Source organism: Pristis pectinata, chromosome 2, assembly GCF_009764475.1.
Source record: "Pristis pectinata isolate sPriPec2 chromosome 2, sPriPec2.1.pri, whole genome shotgun sequence".
In the NCBI taxonomy this organism is placed as follows: domain Eukaryota; kingdom Metazoa; phylum Chordata; class Chondrichthyes; order Rhinopristiformes; family Pristidae; genus Pristis; species Pristis pectinata.
The window spans coordinates 135,226,709-135,245,864 of record NC_067406.1 but is presented as its reverse complement, the minus strand read 5'-3'; the positions used below and the strand labels follow the sequence as shown (position 1 = coordinate 135,245,864).

General features: G+C 43.0%; 2 protein-coding genes across 4 annotated transcripts in view; one reads left to right on the top strand and one right to left on the bottom strand.

Annotated features, from left to right (window-relative positions):
• Nucleotides 1–12,568, bottom strand: part of tbck (TBC1 domain containing kinase) — a 178,680-nt gene extending 166,112 nt beyond the window's left edge. Inside the window, exons 1-2 of the mRNA XM_052035246.1 lie at nucleotides 12,422–12,568; nucleotides 572–793 (exon numbers count right to left, since the gene is read on the bottom strand). Coding sequence (XP_051891206.1) covers nucleotides 572–764 — 193 coding nt within the window. The 5' untranslated portion in view covers nucleotides 765–793; nucleotides 12,422–12,568. The remainder of the gene's footprint in view (nucleotides 1–571; nucleotides 794–12,421) is intronic.
• Nucleotides 12,544–19,156, top strand: part of aimp1a (aminoacyl tRNA synthetase complex interacting multifunctional protein 1a) — a 46,267-nt gene continuing 39,654 nt past the window's right edge. Inside the window, exon 1 of one of the 3 annotated variants that reach the window (XM_052035277.1) lies at nucleotides 12,544–12,670. Coding sequence is in view for 1 of the 3 variants with exons in the window: in XM_052035260.1 (XP_051891220.1) it covers nucleotides 12,789–12,790 (2 nt within the window). In the remaining 2 variants the exon portion in view is untranslated. Of the gene's footprint in view, nucleotides 12,671–12,747; nucleotides 12,896–19,156 lie in introns of those variants that run through there. The other 2 variants (XM_052035260.1, XM_052035268.1) reach the window with 2 other exon arrangements.

Here is a 19,156-nt window from a genome sequence, read left to right as displayed (position 1 = left end):
TAAAATGTCCATTAAAATCAATGAGGCCTTGGTTCTTAAGCTAAGTCTGACCTGTTTTCGAATCAGAGATGAGTTTCCGACATTATGGTATCCCGACAAATCTGGGCATAGCTTTTGGACCCATTTGGGAATACAGCAATGAAAATAGTTACAAATTTGGCTTCCCACACCTGTCAATCTTTCCTAGACTCTCAGCATACAAACCTGGGACTTACTTTGGTGCAAATGCTCAATGGCATAGCTAGCACGATTCAGCGCACTGATGATAAAACCCAGACGCTGCTGAATAAGAAACAAATGTGCATCAGAAAGCACAGAAGTGCTGGGTAAATGCGGCAGGGCAACTTATGATAATGGCTGTAGAGTTTTGGAAGGCAAGTTTGCAGAAGGTAGAATCAGTACAGTCAACTTGCACTGGAATAGAACGTTGAGATAACAAAGACATAGGTGAGAATTTCTGCAGGTGAGCCATAGCAGGGAAGATTCAATCAATGTTGCTGATACATTTAGCCTTTGACTCAAAGACAATGGTGATCTACACCGTGCATGTGCCATATGAGAAAGAACTCACCGTGCTTGCCACGTAATATGTCCACATACTGGCAGAGCCTGGGATGAGAGATGGCCTTGAGGATCTGGAATCGTCCTAGAATTCGGACAGAGTTTGGAGTGAGTGGAAGCCCATTACTGCCACACACATCATGTGGAAGTGCAGATGCGAAAAACGTGAAGGCTCCAAGCTGGGCATCCTTGAGTGGAAACATTTTATCCTCAATGCAGTGTTATGGCATATCTGAAGAGAAACAAAGAATAAACAAGAAATTGAGTATGGGATAAGGGCTGTTGTTTAATTAATTAAGATACACAATTTACTGCAGGAGAGTAATGTTCACGAGGTAGAACAGCAAGCAGTCAGGGTATTATTAGAACATCAATGCTATAAATTGAAATTAAGGTTCTCAATCCTTATCTAATCTCAACTGAAAACAAGGATAAACAAATGACAGTAGAAACTAGGAATTCTCCTATCCAATGGATGCTTTAAGCTGAATTGGATGGATATTTGCTTGGTAAAAGGTATTAAGCATTATAGTGTATCAGGCTTAAGAGAATGAATGACTGATGTGATAACATATCTATAAACTAGTGCTCTACACTTGGAGGAACTACTGAAATCATTCAATAAATGTAATCTACACTTTTTTTTGAGAAATGTTCTGCTGAAGTACATTATCTTAAATGTTGGTGCTTGAAACTGCTCTTGGTAACTTCACAAAAAATTTGAAAGATGCAAGATATACAACAATTATGGTGGATCAACCTAAACTTGATGAGGTATCTGCTCCAATTTGTGAAAAGTTAAGGAAAGCATAGCGATCCTGTACAATCACTACATGTGATGAAGTATCGTTCTTGGCATCATTATAACTTTGAAATACTTAGAGAATACTGGCTCTGTGCTCTGAATCCGTATAGGTGGATCTTCAAACTTATGATCATTGTCCATTGGAATAAATAGCGAGAGATGCCAAGCTGAAGTGGTGTTACTCAAATGGAAGTAGGTGAGTTTATCTAGACATGCAACTCTCAATCAAAACTTTTGTAGGTGATTATTTGGTCATTGTTGTGTGTGGAATCTTGCTATGCATTAACTGGCTACCCCACTCAGTTCTATAAAAAGGAAGCCACTAATTATATGGTAAAGGTCTTGCCTTAAAGCTGCTGGTAGCTTTAAAGAGTGGTCACTGTTATGGCTATCGGTTTTCGTAGAACAGCACAGTACAAGCCCTTCAGCCCACAATGTTGCGCTGACATTTTATCCTGCTCTATATCTAACCCTTCCCTCCCACATTGCCCCCCATTTCTCTATCATTCATGTGGCTATCTAAGAGTCTCTTATATGTCCCTCATGTATCTGCCCCACAACCTCTGCTGGCAGTGTGTTCCACGCACCCACCACTCTAAAAACTTACTCCTGACATCCCCCTTATATCTTCCTCCAAACACCTTAAAATTATGTCCCCTCGTGTTAGCCATTGTCACCCTGGGAAAAAGTCTCTGACTGTCCACTCGATCTATGCCTCTTATCATCTTGTACACCTCTATCAAGTCACCTCTCATCCTCCTTCTCTCCAAGGAGAAAAGCCCTAGCTCACTCAACCTATCCTCATAAGACATGCTCTCCAATCCAGGCAGCATCCTGGTAAAATCTCCTCTGCACCCTGTCTAAAGCTTCCACATCCTTCCTGTAATGAGGTGACCATTAAAGGTATGTTATTTATTCTAATAGTGTTCAATGAAAAATAATTGACCAGTGTGACTATAGACAGATGTGCTAATTCTAAGGGAAACCCTCCTCCATATGCCCACAATACAGATGCGTATATTCCAAGGCAGTATTGCACTCTCAATGATCAAAAATACTCACACGCTCTGCTTAATGTCTTAGCATTTTATCAGAAATTGCACAATAAAGCTCACGTGCAAAACCTGTGCAAAATTAAGTACTGAGGTCACATGCCCAATGTCTATTGGACATTTTTTTTTAAACTGATCAAAATTGCAAATGACTACATCTGGCTATTACACCAAACAACACTTAATCAGGAAACACCTTTTACTTTTTTAATCACGCTTTTTTTTCCCCAAATCAAATCATCAAATACAAAGATTATAAATTCTGCCAAGAGTTGAAAGACTTAAATGTTCTCTATTTGTGGCAGGATCACAATAAAGTTATGGTGCATAAAAGCAGCATAAAGGTGGTAACGAGTTGTTGCACTGCATCCACCATACAACTAAAGCTAACATTTGAATCCATTTAAAACAAGTTTGCGTACCTAGCATACCATCAGAGATTCCATATTAGATGACTGCAATTTCTATTGTGGATATTTGAACCCATAAATGACCCTTTGTGTCGCAAAAGTGGTGTAATTGAAGAAAACCTCAAATATCAAGAGATTTGAGTTTTAAATGAGCATTGAACAGCTGTGTTTTCACTCAACACTTATTCTTCATTTTAATAATTCAACTAGTCACTAAGAGCATCAGCTAATAATATCCTTAAAATAACCAGAAAAGACAATTCACGTCAAATATTTTGGAGCTTGTATTAGTAGTGCAATGCAATGAAGAAATTAATGTCTGTAGATGTAACAAGTCAATTGAATTTCTCCTTTAGAGGAAGTTGTGCAAACTAATTAGCTAGCTTGTATTTCATTTGGATAGACATGAAACTTTGATTCCCTGCCTGTGTTTCAACCCAAGTAACAGCATGAGACAATGTAGGGATATCAAATTTCAAGGAACTTTCTCACCATCTGTTAAGCACGTAGAGAGGCAGAGGTTAGAGAAAAATGTGAACATGACTTGCTCAAAGCAGTCGACGGAGTCTAACTTGGGCCTCAATGTTGGGAAGGTTGGTCTTGAAGAGAATGTTGATGTGAATTAAGGATGAGTGGTATTTTCCCAGTGCCTATTGTAGATGGTCCAGGTCTCAGAAGCAAATAGAAAACACGGGTCACCGCTCCCTCATAGAATGAAAGTTTTGTGCCAAAAGGTCTTGATCTTCAAATACCCTTTTCCCTAATCAACCAAAGGCTGCACTGGTGCATGGAAGACGGCAGTGAATTTCATCATCAACGTCTGCCTTCCCTAAGAGATAGCTTCCTAGATATGGGAAGTGGTTCCAATATTATTGTCCAAGAGCATACTGGTGCAGTGGCAATTTTTGGTAGAGGACCTTTGTCTTGCAGATGTTCAGTGCAAAATCAATCTTCTTATATGCTTTAGTGAATGAGACAACAATGACTTGGATCTCAGCCACTGAGTGTGCACAAACGTTATCCAAATGTTTGCATGTCTGACACCAGACTACTGAAACAGATGGTCTATTCCAAACTCTGTTATGAGAAGAGATTATCAGGCAGAAAGAGGAAAAGATTCAAGGTTGTGCTCAAAGCCTGCTGACTGTTGGGGAATCTCTGGCCCAAGTCTGCTCAGAATGGAGGAACATTCAGAATGGTATCAAGAACTTTGTCTATGCATTGAGAGGACGCAGAAGCAATGTACAAGTAGCGGAAAGAGAAAACCATTTCACAAATTACCCACCTGCCTTCTCTTTCAGGTACCTCATGCCCCATCTGTGGAAGGGTCTGCTGTTCTCATATTGGCCAGAATGGAAGCAAGTCCCCTCAATCCCACTGCTTAAGAAGTGAAGAATATTCAAACCCTACTTCACCCTTGTGTGATCTACAGATTAGTTAATTGACATTTTCTTTTAAAAGATATATTTTCCAAAGATGTGGGCATCACCGGCAAGGCCAACAATCATTGCTCACCCGTCAGTGTCCTTGAGAAGGTGGTGGTAAGCTGTCTTTTTCAACCACTGCGGTCTTCTGGTAAAGGTAATCCCAGTGCCATTTGGTAGGGAGTTTCAGGATTTAGACCCAGGGCAATGAAGAACCAGTGACGCATCTCTAAATCAGGATGATGTGTGACATGAACGAAACTGCAGGTGATGGTGCTCACATACACCTGCTGCCCTTGTCCTTCTTAGCGATAATTAGAATAGGTTGCAGAGATGCTGACGAGTAGCCTGGCCAAGTAACTGTAATCAGTTTGTAAATGGTGGACACTGTATCTGCTGTGCAATAGCGGTGTTGGGAATGAATGTTTAGGGTGGTAGATGGGGTGCCATTCAAGTAGGCTGCTTTATACTATATGGTGTTAAGTTTCTTGAGAGTTGTTGAGCTGCACTCATCCAAGCAAGCAAAGAGTATTCCATCACTGCTGACCTGTGCCTTACAGATTGCAGAAAAGCCCTGGAGTGTCAGAAGCTCCATGTTGATTATCACTGACGGTGAAATTTGTTGCTTAGCTGCAGCAGTACAGTGCAAGACATAAAAATTACCATGTTACCAAAAAATAAATAAATAGTGCAAAAGAGGAATAACGAGGTAGTGTTCATGGACTATTCAGAAATCTGATGGCAGAGGGGAAGAAGCTGTTCTTAAAACGCTGAGTTGGATCTTCAAGCTCCTGTACCTCCTCCCTGATGCTAGTAACAAGAAGAGGACATGTCCCGGATGGTGAGAGTCCTTAATGATGGATGTCACCTTCTTGAGGCATCGTGTCTTGAAGATGTCCTCGATGGCAGAGAGGGTTGTGCCTGTGATGGAGCTGGCTGAGTCTACAACCCTCTGCAGCGTCTTCTGACCCTACACATTGGAGGCTCCATACCAGTCAGAATGCTCTCCACTATACATCTATAGAAATTTGCAAGAATCTTCGGTGACATACCAAATCTCCTCAAATTCCTAGAGCCACTGGCATGCCTTCTTCGTGATTGCATCAATGTGTCAAGCCCAAGATAGATCTTCTGAGATGTTAACACCCAGGAACTTGAAGCTGCTCACCCTTTCCACCGCTCACCCCTCAATGAGAACCGGTGTGTGTTCACCCAACTTTCCCTTCCTGAAGTCCACAATCAATTCTTTGATCTTGCTGACGTTGAATGCGAGGTTGTTGCAACATCACTCAACCAGCTGATCTATCTCACTCCTGTAAGCTGAGTCATTCGCCACAGGATACCCAGCCTCTGATCTGCTGTTGCAGCTACAATATTCATGCAGTTGGTCCAGTTGAGTTTCTGGTCAATAGTAACCCCAGGATGGGTGGGGGGTGGGGGGGGAGTGGGGGGTGGTGGTGGAGGACTCAGGAATGAATGCCATTGAATGTCAAAAGGTAGATGGTTAGACTCTTTCTAACTGAAGATGATTACTTGGTCATCCAAGCCAGATTAGTGGCGTTCCATAAGGGGTTGTCAGTATTCCAAGCATTCTGGGTCAGGCTCAGCGCACTCAGCTTCAATCCTGATCTCTGGTGCTGTCTGGGTGGAATTTGCATGTTCTCCTTGTGACCACGTGGGTTTCCTCTGAGTGCTCCAGTTTTCTCCCACATTACAAAGACATGTAGGTAGGAAGATTAATTGGCCACTGTAAATTGCCCCGAGTGTGTAGGTGAGGGGGAGTTAATAAAAAATGAGATGAGTGTAGGATTAGTGTAACTGGGTGGTCGATGGTCAGCATGGGCTCAGTGGGCCAAAGGCCCATTTCTGTGCTCTACCTCTCTATGACTCTATGGTCAGTCTGTGACATTTTTATGGCATAAAGGTTACCTGATAGAAAGTAGACCATGTCTGAATGTTGTCTAGTCTTGCAGCATGAGGATGCACACCACTTCATTTCCCACGGAATACTGAACAGTGTGCAAGCTTTTTGGGTCACTGATACAGTTGCTGAAGCTGGTTGGGCTTAGCACATTGTCCCAAGAAACTCCTGCAGTTATGACACTGCACTAGTTCTATGAGGAGTCAGGAAGGTGCAATGGTATTAAAATCCTAAACGGCAACTAGTTATAAACTTCTGACATTATAACTGTGATGCTCAATCTTTTAAATGATTTTGAATAGTTGTAGTAGAGTAATTAGATGCCTTTATGGTTCACTTTCACTGCTTGCTACCCACTCACAAACTTTTGGCTCCCTTTTACAACAATGATTACAATTCAATGACTTCTTTGACAGCAATATGCTTTGGGACAACCCAAAGTGATGAAAGGTGCTACATAATTGCAAATATTTCTGTTCTCTTTTCCTTTTATTTCCCTGTAGAACATTACATTTTTGCCCTCATTCTTACCATCAGATTGGATTACAATCTTTATTTTTCCCCTTACTCCACTGCCATTTAGCTAAATTGTCGCCTGTTGTCAAACTTGCTGATTACTACTCACTCTACCACTCACTACTGGTTTTGCTTACTTGCACTTTGATGCATTTGACTTTGAAAAATTGACACAGGTCCAAGTATTAAAATGGATTGAAATATTAACTCCAATTTACTGATCATATAAATTTCAATCAATGACAGGTGCCCTTCTCACAAACATTTCAAAAATAGCTGTTAACGGAACACTAGATATGACACGTATAACATACAACTCGCAGAATGCATCGTGCTTCTAAGCTCCGAGGTTGTGTTCATCATAAATGTGCTTCCAAATACCCTGAAACCTCATCCTTAATAATGGACTCTTAAAAATCTTACCAACCTCTGAAGTCAAGGTAACTGGCCTATAATTTCCTGTCTTTTGCCTCCCTCCCTTCTTAAGGAGTGGAGTGGAGTGAAGTTTCCATTAGTAGGAGAGTCCAGGATCCTGGGGCACAGCCTCAGAATAAAGGGACGTCCCTTTAGAACTGAGATGAGGAATTTCTTCAGCCGGTGGGTGGTGAATCTATGGAATTCATTGCCACAGAGGGCTGTGGAGGGCAAGTCAGTGAGTGTATTTAAGGCAGAAATTGATAGGTTCTTGATATGCATTGGGGGTTACGGGGAGAAGGCAGGAGAATAGTATTTAAAAAGAAAACAGCCATGATTGAATGGCGGAGCAGACTCGATGGGCCGAATGGCCTAATTCTGTTCCTACGTCTTGTATAGTCACAGCTTCAACCCAGAGACGGCATCTCTGACATTGCTGTGCTCTCTTAATAGATCACTGGGTAGGGCATCAATCCAGGTTCTTGAGCTTATGACTTCGGAGTGGGACTTAAAAGCAAATATTATCAGCTGAACCACAACTAGCACTTACCAAAGTAATTTTTTTCCAATCTGACAGAAAATGTCAATCTCTAAATTGTTGGTGGAGATAACTATATTTGTTTGGCTTTTCTTCAGTGTGCCCTGCTACTTTGTAGCTCCAAACTGATTTCACAGCTGTTTTGTAGGGGGATTTCGTCTAGGCCAGTACTAGCCTTCTGTTTGATATTCCATATTTGATACGACTTTGTTGGATTCCTTGTGGAGTTTTGGTGACATTTAATTGGAATTAGGGCGTCTAGTATTAGGGGAGCTATGCCACTGAGAAAAGTATGTACGTATAGAAGGTACAGCTTGATATTTTCAGTGGAGTCAAGAATCTAATGGAAATTGCTACTGTGTCAATAAACTTTGTAAGTGCAAAACAACATTGCAGCCATGAATAGGATTTAAAGAACAGAGCATTTCTATGTGCAAATAATACAATTACAATAAGAAACCAAATTAGCCTAATAAACCAGTTTGTTATCTGGAAGTCTTATTTGTTGGATGGTAGGGAAGCCTTTTATACCTTGGATTTGAAAATATTATTGTTTACAATTATGTTGTGCTTCTCTTAGAAAAATATTGGTTCTTTTACTTTGTATTTTTTATTTTACGTTGTGAAATAACTTGAGGTCCTCTTTGGTTCTATATCGACAGTGTTGGTGTCCCTTCCAAAAAGCTGTCTCACAGACACTATAACTGCACCTTCTGCTCGTGCCTTCCCAAGTACTTGTAACTGACGATTTATGCTTTCCCACTCTCAATGATTTGGATTCCCTCTTCAAAAGAAATAGCTTCAGCAAATCTCCTCATTTGAATCTCTTTATTAGAATCTACCTGATGTATTGTCAGTCCCAAACATGAAATGAAGTGTCGTACAAAACCGTTGCTTATTGTAAATTAATTTGTGCACTTCTGTTGAGAATTAGTAAGGATTCAGTTTGATTCTTTTTCACTTTATCTCTTCTCTGTTTAAAAAATCTAATGCCAAGCAAGTATGTTTCGGTCTGAATTTGATGGGGAGGCAAGGCTGGGAGTATTCATTGTACTTTTTTTTGGAGTGGATCTTTTTAAAAATAATGTTTCAGCAATCATCTAAAAAGGCACTATTCAGAAAGCAGCCTTCTCTTATCCTGAAAGAGTGAGCCACCCACCGGCTGAAGAAATTCCTCATCTCAGTTCTAAAGGGACGTCCCTTTATTCTGAGGCTGTGCCCCAGGATCCTGGACTCCCCTACTAATGGAAACTTCACTCCACTCCACTCCTTAAGAAGGGAGGGAGGCAAAAGACAGGAAATTATAGGCCAGTTACCTTGACTTCAGAGGTTGGTGAGATTTTATTAAGGATGAGGTTTCAGGGTATTTGGAAGCACATGATAAAATAGGCCAAAGTCAGCATGGCTTCCTTAAAGGAGATCTTGCCTGACAAATCTGTTGAAATTCTTTGAGGAAGTAACAGGCAGGATAGGTAAAGGTGTCAATTTATGTTGTTGGCTTGGATTTTCAGAAGGCCTTTAACAATGTGCCACACATGAGACTGCTAAACAAGATAGGAAGATAGGAGCCAATGGTATTACAGGAAAGGTACTAGCATGGATAGAAGATTGGCAGAAAGCAAAGAGTGGGAATAAAACATGCCTTTTCTTGTTGACTGCTGGTGACTAGTGGTGTTCCACAGGGGTTGGTGTTGGGTTCACTACTTTTCACGTTATATCTTAATGATCTGGATGACAGAATCGATGGCTTTGTGGCCAAGTTTATGTATGATACAAAGATAGGTGGAGGGGCAGGTAGTGTGGAGGAAACAGGGAGTCAGCAGAAGGACTTGGACAGGGTGGTTAATGGGCAAAGAAGTGGCAGATGGAATACAGCGTAGGGAAGCGTATGGTCATGCACTTTGGTAGGAGGAATAAAGGCAGGGACTATTTTCTAAACGAGAAGGGAATTCAGAATTCAGGAGGTGCAAAGCGACTTGGGAGTCCTAGTTCAGGATTCCCTCGAGGTTAACTTGCAGGTTGAGTCTGTAGTAAAGAAGGCAAATGCAATGTTGGCATTCATTCTGAGAGGACTACAATATAAAAGCAAGGATGTAATGCTGAGGCTTTATAAGGCATCGGTCAGACCACATTTGGAGTATTGAGAGCAATTTTGGGCCCCATATCTAAGGAAGGATGTGCTGGCATTGGAGAGGGTCCAGAGGAGATTTATGAGAATGATCCCAGGGATAAAAGGGTGAACCTATGAGGACCGTTTGATGACTCTGGGCCTGTACTTGCTGGAGTTTAGATGAGGGAGGATCTCATTGAAACCTACCGAATATTGAAAGGCCCGGATAGAGTGGACATGGAGAGGTTGTTTCCATCAGCGAGAGAGCCTAGGACCAGAGGACAGCCTCAGTATAGAAAGATGTCCCTCTAGAACAGAGATCAGTAGGAATTTCTTTAGCCAGAGGGTGGTGAATCTGTGGAATTCATTGCCACAGACAGCTGTGGAGGCCAAGTCACTGGGTATATTTAACGAGACACAAGAAATTCTGCAGATGCTGGATGTACCTGGAGCAATAAGCAGAGGTTGACAGCCTCTTGATTAGTAAGGCTGTCAAAGGTTATGGGGAGAAGGCAGGAGAATGGGATTGAGAGGGAAAATAAATCAGCCATGATCTAATGGCAGAACAGACTCGATGGGCCAAATGGCCTAATTCTGCTCCCACGTCTATGGTCTTATGGAAACATGCTCTCCACATCCAATCTATCCAGGCATTTCAGTATCAGTAGGTTTCAGTGAGATCCCCCTCATCCTTCTGAACTCCATAGAGTACAGGCCCAGAGACATCAAGGGATATCCAGGGATAAACCTTTCATCCCTGGGATCATTCTGGTGAACCTCCTCTGGATCCTCTCCATGGCCACATCCTTCCTTAGATATGGGGCCCAAAATTGCAGAGTATTCCAAATGTGGTCTGACCAATGCCTTATAAAGCCTCAGCATTACATCCTTGCTTTTATATTCTAGTCCTCTCAGAATGAATGCCAACATTGCATTTGCCTTCCTTATCACTGACTCAACCTGCAAGTTAACCTATAGGGAATCCTGAACTAGGATTCTCAAGTCTCTTTGCACCTCCACTTTCTGAATTTTCTCCTCATTTAGAAAATAGTCTACACCTTTATTCATCCTACTAAAGCGCATAACCCCACACTTCCCTACACTGTATTCCATCTGCCAATTTTTTGCCCACTCCTCCAACCTGTCCAAGTCCTGCTGCAGACACCCTGCCTCTGCGACACTACCTGTTCCTCCACCTATTTTGGTATCATCTGCAAACTGGGCCACAATGCCATTCATTCCTTCATCCAGATCATTAATGTATAAACTACATCAAAATTGTGGATTATTTGAAGAAGCAAAAAAAAAGGTTATTTACAATTGTAATTGTAGAAATAACTTCCCCTGCTGGTAGCAGAAAAAAAAGCAGACAAAAAGTAAACCACGGAGGCAAGGGATGTGCAATGCAAGTTGAAGAGGGAGTCAATTTACAAAGACTGAAAGATTCAACTATTTGGGAGGACAGAAAGAAATTATTAAATCAGATTGGGACACTACTGGGATGTTTATGACAGAGATGTATATAGCCTACTGTTGCATCTCAGCTTATCTAAATAAAAACAGACATTTCACAGCTGTTATAGAATAAAAGATGGCAACAAGAAAAAGTGGGCAAAAGAGTCACAAGGATTGCTGAGCTGTAAGGGCAGATTTACAGTGTACAAATCAATCAGTATGCAGAACCCACTGAACTTATTCACGTAAACAGAAACCCAACCAGCTGAATTAGTCTTTAATTATTGTGGGCTTTCAACACATTCAAATTCTGCAGCTAAAATGCAAATAAAATCCCATCTTGGAATTAAGGAAATGAAAGGGCCCAAACTGTGCTGACTTGTAAATTATACGAATTTAGAACTAGTGCATGGAGTTTCAATTAAAACAAGATTTGAGTTTTTCAGTTGGGAAGTAATTTCACAGATGAAACAGACTAAAACGCAAAACCATAGAGCCAAGAACCTATTCAACCCATCATATAGCTTCTTTGAAATAAACTAATTATCCCCAGTCACCTGCTCCTTCCCCATAGCTCTGGGAAATTTTCTTTAGTTTTAAAGATAAATTCAGAAAATGATTGCACATCATTTTGTAAAAGTGCAGAACGCAGTTCTGATGAAAGATCCTTAATCTTGGTATTGGTTTATTATTGCCACTTGTACCGAGGTACAGTGAAAAACTTGTCTTGCAAACCGATCGGACAGGTCAATTCATTACACAGTGCAGTTACATTGAGTTAGTACAGAGTGCATTGAGGTGGTACAGGTATAAACGATAACAGTACAATGTAAAGTGTCACAGCTATTTGGGATGTCAACCTTTTCTCTCTCCATACATTTTGCCTGACATGCTGGGCACCTCCAACACTTTGAGTTTTTTTTTATATTAATTTGAGTTGGATGTTGCGATGAGGGTGAAAAACTACCAGATGCGAGCACCACGACGGGCAGAACCGCACTGGTTTGTTAACAGTCTATGGAATGCAATGCAATGAGGAACTAGGTTGCTGTGCCAGCGGTGGATGCAAAAACAATACCATCATAAAACAGATGCACGGTGTAATTTTCGACCAGTAGAAGTATTTAAAGTTATTAACCAAGGAGAGTCACGAATGCAACACCCGCCAGCCCTTCCTCACGGATTAAATCCTTCATCACAGCCCCACGTCCTTACCGTTCGCAGCTCCTCGCCGCCCTTGGCGTCGCCGCGCACCCATTGCACGCTGGGACCTGTAGTTCTCCATGAGGTCATGGCGCTGGAACCACGTGCTTAATGAACCACATCTCCCACAAGGCTCTGCGCCGCAGGAAGCCAAGACCCTCGGTGTCTGCGGCCCTGCAATATAATTCCACCAAGCAACGGCGCTCCTCCTCTCACAAAACGGGGGTCATCTTCCCCCTCACTTCTTCAGTCTGTGGTGAGGTAAGGGTGTATTTCTGTGGCGTTTCTAGTTGCCCGGGCTTGGAATTGTAACTGCAAGCAGGCGGATGTGAGGGCGGGCTGGGCGAGGACCCCGGCGAGCGGACGGTTGGTGGAGCTGATGTGAGTGGGTCGGGCGGCGGGAGCAGCTCTCGGTCCCGTCCCCTTCTGGCGCCCGGCTGGCGAGTGGCTGCTGGCTCTAGTGTTTTCTGTATTGATTCAGTGCAGGTGAAGGGATGCGGACGGCCCGGGGGGGGGGGGTGGTGTAGCGGTGGTGAAACATCCTCCGTGAGTGGGCGGATAGCACGGCCTGAAGGTGGCCGTCCGGCCTCCGGCCTGGTCACCCGTCCGGGCGGTTCTCCAGTAGTCTCCGTGACGTAACCGCGCTCATCCTTCATCCAGCCATTCACCTCCGTGACGTAACCGCGCTCATCCTTCATCCAGCCATTCACCTCCGTGACGTAACCGCGCTCATCCTTCATCCAGCCATTCACCTCCGTGACGTAACCGCGCCCATCCTTCATCCAGCCATTCACCTCCGTGACGTAACCGCGCCCATCCTTCATCCAGCCATTCACCTCCGTGACGTAACCGCGCCCATCCTTCAGCCAGCCATTCACCTCCGTGACGTAACCGCGCCCATCCTTCATCCAGCCATTCACCTCCGTGACGTAACCGCGCCCATCCTTCATCCAGCCATTCACCTCCGTGACGTAACCGCGCCCATCCTTCATCCAGCCATTCACCTCCGTGACGTAACCGCGCCCATCCTTCATCCAGCCGTTCACCTCCGTGACGTAACCGCGCCCATCCTTCATCCAGCCGTTCACCTCCGTGACGTAACCGCGCCCATCCTTCATCCAGCCGTTCACCTCCGTGACGTAACCGCGCCCATCCTTCATCCAGCCGTTCACCTCCGTGACGTAACCGCGCCCATCCTTCATCCAGCCATTCACCTCCGTGACGTAACCGCGCCCATCCTTCATCCAGCCGTTCACCTCCGTGACGTAACCGCGCCCATCCTTCATCCAGCCGTTCACCTCCGTGACGTAACCGCGCCCATCCTTCATCCAGCCGTTCACCTCCGTGACGTAACCGCGCCCATCCTTCATCCAGCCGTTCACCTCCGTGACGTAACCGCGCCCATCCTTCATCCAGCCATGCACCTCCGTGACGTAACCGCGCCCATCCTTCATCCAGCCATTCACCTCCGTGACGTAACCGCGCCCATCCTTCATCCAGCCATTCACCTCCGTGACGTAACCGCGCTCATCCTTCATCCAGCCATTCACCTCCGTGACGTAACCGCGCTCATCCTTCATCCAGCCATGCACCTCCGTGACGTAACCGCGCTCATCCTTCATCCAGCCGTTCACCTCCGTGACGTAACCGCGCCCATCCTTCATCCAGCCGTTCACCTCCGTGACGTAACCGCGCTCATCCTTCATCCAGCCGTTCACCTCCGTGACGTAACCGCGCTCATCCTTCATCCAGCCGTTCACCTCCGTGACGTAACCGCGCTCATCCTTCATCCAGCCGTTCACCTCCGTGACGTAACCGCGCTCATCCTTCATCCAGCCGTTCACCTCCGTGACGTAACCGCGCTCATCCTTCATCCAGCCGTTCACCTCCGTGACGTAACCGCGCTCATCCTTCATCCAGCGGTTCACCTCTGTGACGTAACCGCGCCCATCCTTCATCCAGCCATTCACCTCCGTGACGTAACCGCGTACTAATTAACGGCGAATGGCCCCTTGCCCACCACACCAATTGTAACCTGCGTTGATGTGGTGCCACTAACCCCACTGAGATGTGCCGCACCAAAAATAACGGTGGTGCTTAACCAGTGTGGTCAGAGAGGCAAGGCTGAAGGGAAAGAGTGGAGGCGGAAAGTGGGGCCAGGGCCAAGCACCTGAAGACAGGGATTGCAAGTTGGTGGTTGGGCATTCGCATTTAAAGTGGCAAAGGTATCGTGCTGATTAGAGAAACCAACGACTATGGATGCTGGAATCTAGATGGAAAAACACAATGATGCTAGAGGAACTCAGCAGGCCAGGCAGCATCCATGGAGGAAAGCAGGTGGTCAATGTTTCGGGTCAGGACCCTTCTTTAGGACTGAAGATAGGAAAAGGGAAAGCCCAGTATATAGGAAGGAAAAGCAGAGCAGTGATAGGTGGACAAAAGAGGGGAGGCGGGGTGGGCACAGTGTGGTGATAGGTAGATGCAGGTAAGAGATAGTGATAGGCAGGTGCGGGGGAGGAGGGGAGAGCAGATCCGGGGGATGGGTCAAAGGTAAGAAGGAAAAAAGGGGGGTAGAAAGGAGAGAGGCTAGGAAAGGGAACAAAAGAAGAGGCATGGTTGGGGATGGGTGTGGGGATTACTTAAAGTGGGAGAATTTAATGTTCATGCCGTTAGGCTGCAAGGCTCCAAGACAGAAAATGAGGTGCTGTTCCTCCAGTTTGTGCTTGGAATTCTCCTGGCAGTGGAGGAGGTCGACAACTGACATATCAGTGATGGAGTGAGGGGGGAATTGAAGTGACTGGCAATGGGGAGATGCAGATCGCGGTTGCGGACAGCCTCCTCCACTGCCAGGAGAATTCCAAACTAGAAGAACAGCACCTTATTTTCTGTCTTGGAACCTTGTAGCCTAATAGACATTGAATAAACATTGAATTCTCCCACTTTAAGTAATCCTCACACCCCTTCCCCCACCGCCCCCCCCCCCCCCACAACCATACGTCTTCTTCCCTTTCCTAGCCTATCTCTCTTCTTTCTATCTCCCTTTTTTTCCTCTTTACCTTTGACCCATTTCCTGGTGGATCTGCTCTCCCCTCCTCCCCTGCACCTGCCTGTCTCTATTCTCTTACCTGAATCTACCTATCACCACCCTATTCCCACCCCGCCTCCTCTTTTTGTCCATCTATCACTGCTCTGCTTTTCCCTCCTATATATTGGACTTCCACTTTTCCTATCTTCGGTCCCGGAGAAGGGTCCTTACCCGAAACGTTGACCGCTTGCTTTTCTCCATGGATGCTGCCTGGCCTGCTGAGTTCCTCCAGCATCATCGTGTTTTTCATATTGTGCTAATTATTGGTATTGGGGTCTGCCCACCCACATGGACAAAAGTGCTGGTAGAAAAGAGTGAGTTTGCTTAAACATATATTGGAGTCTGATTTTAACAGTTTAGGCTCAAGAAAATGTTGGGTAGTTGTCTTTGTTGTCAGCTGCACCAAAGCAGTTTACCTCTGGTTACTTTTGAAAAGTAATTCATGCTCTTTCCTTGCTAATAACTACTGCAAAGTCCCACAAAGAGCAATGACTTAAGCAGGCAGATAGATTGTTGGTTTAGATCTAGATATTATTTACTGTGGGAATTTTGCTCTTCCTGTTATTCTGGTATGGAATCTTTTGCCTCTACCTCTTGGTTTGTTATCTTAACTGGAAGATGGGACCTAAGACAGTGCTCAGCTCTACAATGAAGTCTTTATTATGCATTGAAATGTTTGCTCTCCATGCTGCCATAATGGGTGCCATGGCAACAACTCCAGGCCTTGTTCATCTTGTGAAGCCATCTCCAGTGTTACGGACAGACTGCCAGTGGTTTGATAGTGGGTCAATTATTTTTGTGTTTAATAGAATATTTTTAACTACCTTAACTGATAAGGGGAAAACTAGATTTTTGGAATTGTATCACAGGTCAGTTATTAAACTAAATTAATTATCAAGCATGCTTTGCCAGATAAGTGCCTTGTCTTTATTAATATGTGCCTTGCTATAGATCATATCTGATATAGTAACAATAGTAATTGGGAAAACAGCAAATGTCACAGGCAGTTTATGAAAAAATTTAAAATGAGATGTTACCTTTATATAGCTATTCTGAAGTGAGTTGTGACTTTAAAAGTTTTCTATGTGATGTTGATGGCTGGTTTATAGATCCAAACATCTAAGAACTTGTAATGGGTTCATACTGGTGGTGGGAATTTAACCCATCAGAACGACATGCATGGCAATCAAAGATTAGGGTTGAAGATAATGAATTAACAAGTGTTGGGAATGTATGTCTCTGTAGATGTAACCTTGTGTATTTTGCATCTGGAGGTAGCAATTGCAGTATAAATTTTGTATTTCAGTTCTGCTGAGCTTGTTAACTTTGTCACTTTCCTTTTGTAATCATAGATTAATGTTTGAAAGCTTGTATTTTACATTTTAAGTAGCTCTAATGTTTTAGATATAAAATCTGTACTTATCACGTTGTACTCGTTTGAGAAAATACAGCATATAAGTCATGATTAATCAAAATTGTACCTGGTGGTTTTACTGGTTTGAAAAATGTAAGTTATCAGGAAGGCTGGATAGATATGCAAATTCAAATTTGGTGTTGTAATAATTTATGAAGATTAAATTTGCTCATGTTCTTTATTGTTGAAATAGTCCTGGTTAAGTGAGAATAATATTCATTTTAGACAAGTTTTGATTTCTAAATAATCTGTGGTTCTAGAAGTTTTCATTAGACTGAGGGAAGTAATGAATATGATATCCAAAGATGGACTGATGATGTAAGTTATTGTTGGTACTTAGCTTCCCAAGCATGACAGTGGGATCACACTGGGCAATTCAGAAAGTGGGAAGCACAATAAAAACCAAACCTTTATTGCCAGTAAGAGCAAATTGCCTTCCTGTGCAGTATCTTAGTTATCACTGTAAATATAACCCTGAATACGATAAGATGTTAGGACAGATGACAAAATCTATTGTCAAAAAGAAAGGAGTATCTTATAAGAGGAAATAGAAAGAGGCCAGGAGGTTTAGAGTGGCACTTCCAGATCTTGGACTCTGACAGCTGGAAATAGTAATTAATGGTTGAGCAAAAAAATCAACGGTGCTTAAGATCCTAGAAATGGAGGAACACTGATGTATCACAGGATTGTACACACCCAGTAGAAATAGAATGAGGCCATGAAGGAATTTGCAAATGTTATCATTGAGAAATGTTGCTTAATTAGGAACCAGTGAAGGTCACTAAGTTCAGCAGTGATGCTTGAATAGTACTTGCTGCACATTTGGTCAAAGGCAGGAAAACTGTGGATGAACTCGTGCCCATTGGTGGTAAGAAATGGGAGGTCAACCAAGAGTGGTCTGACAAATTCAGAGGTAATGTGCTGTGGATGAGCATTCCTGTGACAGATTGTGTGACATTTATAGAGGTGGAAAAGGCAGCTTTGTAACACTGGATATGTGGTTAAGAGGTCATGTTAGTGCAACCAGCAAGAAATGTGAGTAACACGTGACTGAGTGTTGTTGAGATAAGATTAAGGAGACGAGTATTGCAGCAGTGATTTGCTAAACTTTGGATGTGTTCAACAGTCAGAGCAAATAGAGTATGAAACTACAGAGAGATGAAGTCACCATCAAATGTCATGTGCTCCGGTCAGAGTATATTTTCAGATCTGTATTTAGGATTTGGTTGCAGAGACACAAGGGAGACAGTCAAACATTGGAGGGGTGCAGAGGAGTGCCCCAGAACTGATCCCTGGAATTAACAGTCTTTTGAGAAGAGACCTGAGAGAATTGGGCTTCACAGATTGTAAAAGTGTTGTCCGAAAGGTTACCTTACAGAGGAATACAAGATAGTAAGTGGTGCGTAAAAAGTAAATCTTGAAGATCAATTTAGAAAGCAGGAATACAACATGGAGTCGCAGGTTTCAAATGAGTAAAGATAAAAGTTTAGGACTGGGATCAAGAAGATCTATACATAATGATTAATAGATGGAATATCTAAAGGTGTTCATCTTTATTAATTGCTTTGGAAACCTAAATATTGCAGTGATGGAACTTTAAGACTATTCTGTATTTCTTAAACTCTAAGTCAGTGTGACTTTCTTCTTAAGAGTTAATATTTCATGGTGACACAACCAGTAACTTGCACTGAAAGGCTTCTTAAAAACACCCTTCACAACCCTGTGAAATTGTCAGTTGTCAAATAAAAGATGCATACAGTTTGATTTGGCTAAGACCTTGTAAGGAATGTAATTTCAGATAACATGGGCATGCAAGGTCTATTTATGGACTAGCACATGTTGTAGCCCTATTAGAGTTGTCCTGTGTATTAAAATAGCAAACCTTTCCCTTCAGTTTTAGCCAGAGAATGATTCTGAATAATAGAAAAAAGTTTTTGGATGGAATGTGTTGAACATAGTTTTTTATATTGACATGCCACATAGTAACAGCAGAAAATAATTTAAATTACAAGTTAACAAGCTCCACAAAATGTTCATGTATTTGATAATTAGATATTTTTATTTGTAGTGATGCAACTTTTTGTACGAAATTTCATTTGTCAAATGTTAATTGCCATAAATGGGAATTTTAAAAGAATTGTTTTTTTGTGTAATGTTTGATAATAAGAAAACTCTTGTAACAGAATTAGTTTAATATATTGGTCTTGAGGTTAGTTTGGTACAAAAGAAGAAAGATGGAAGGAATATG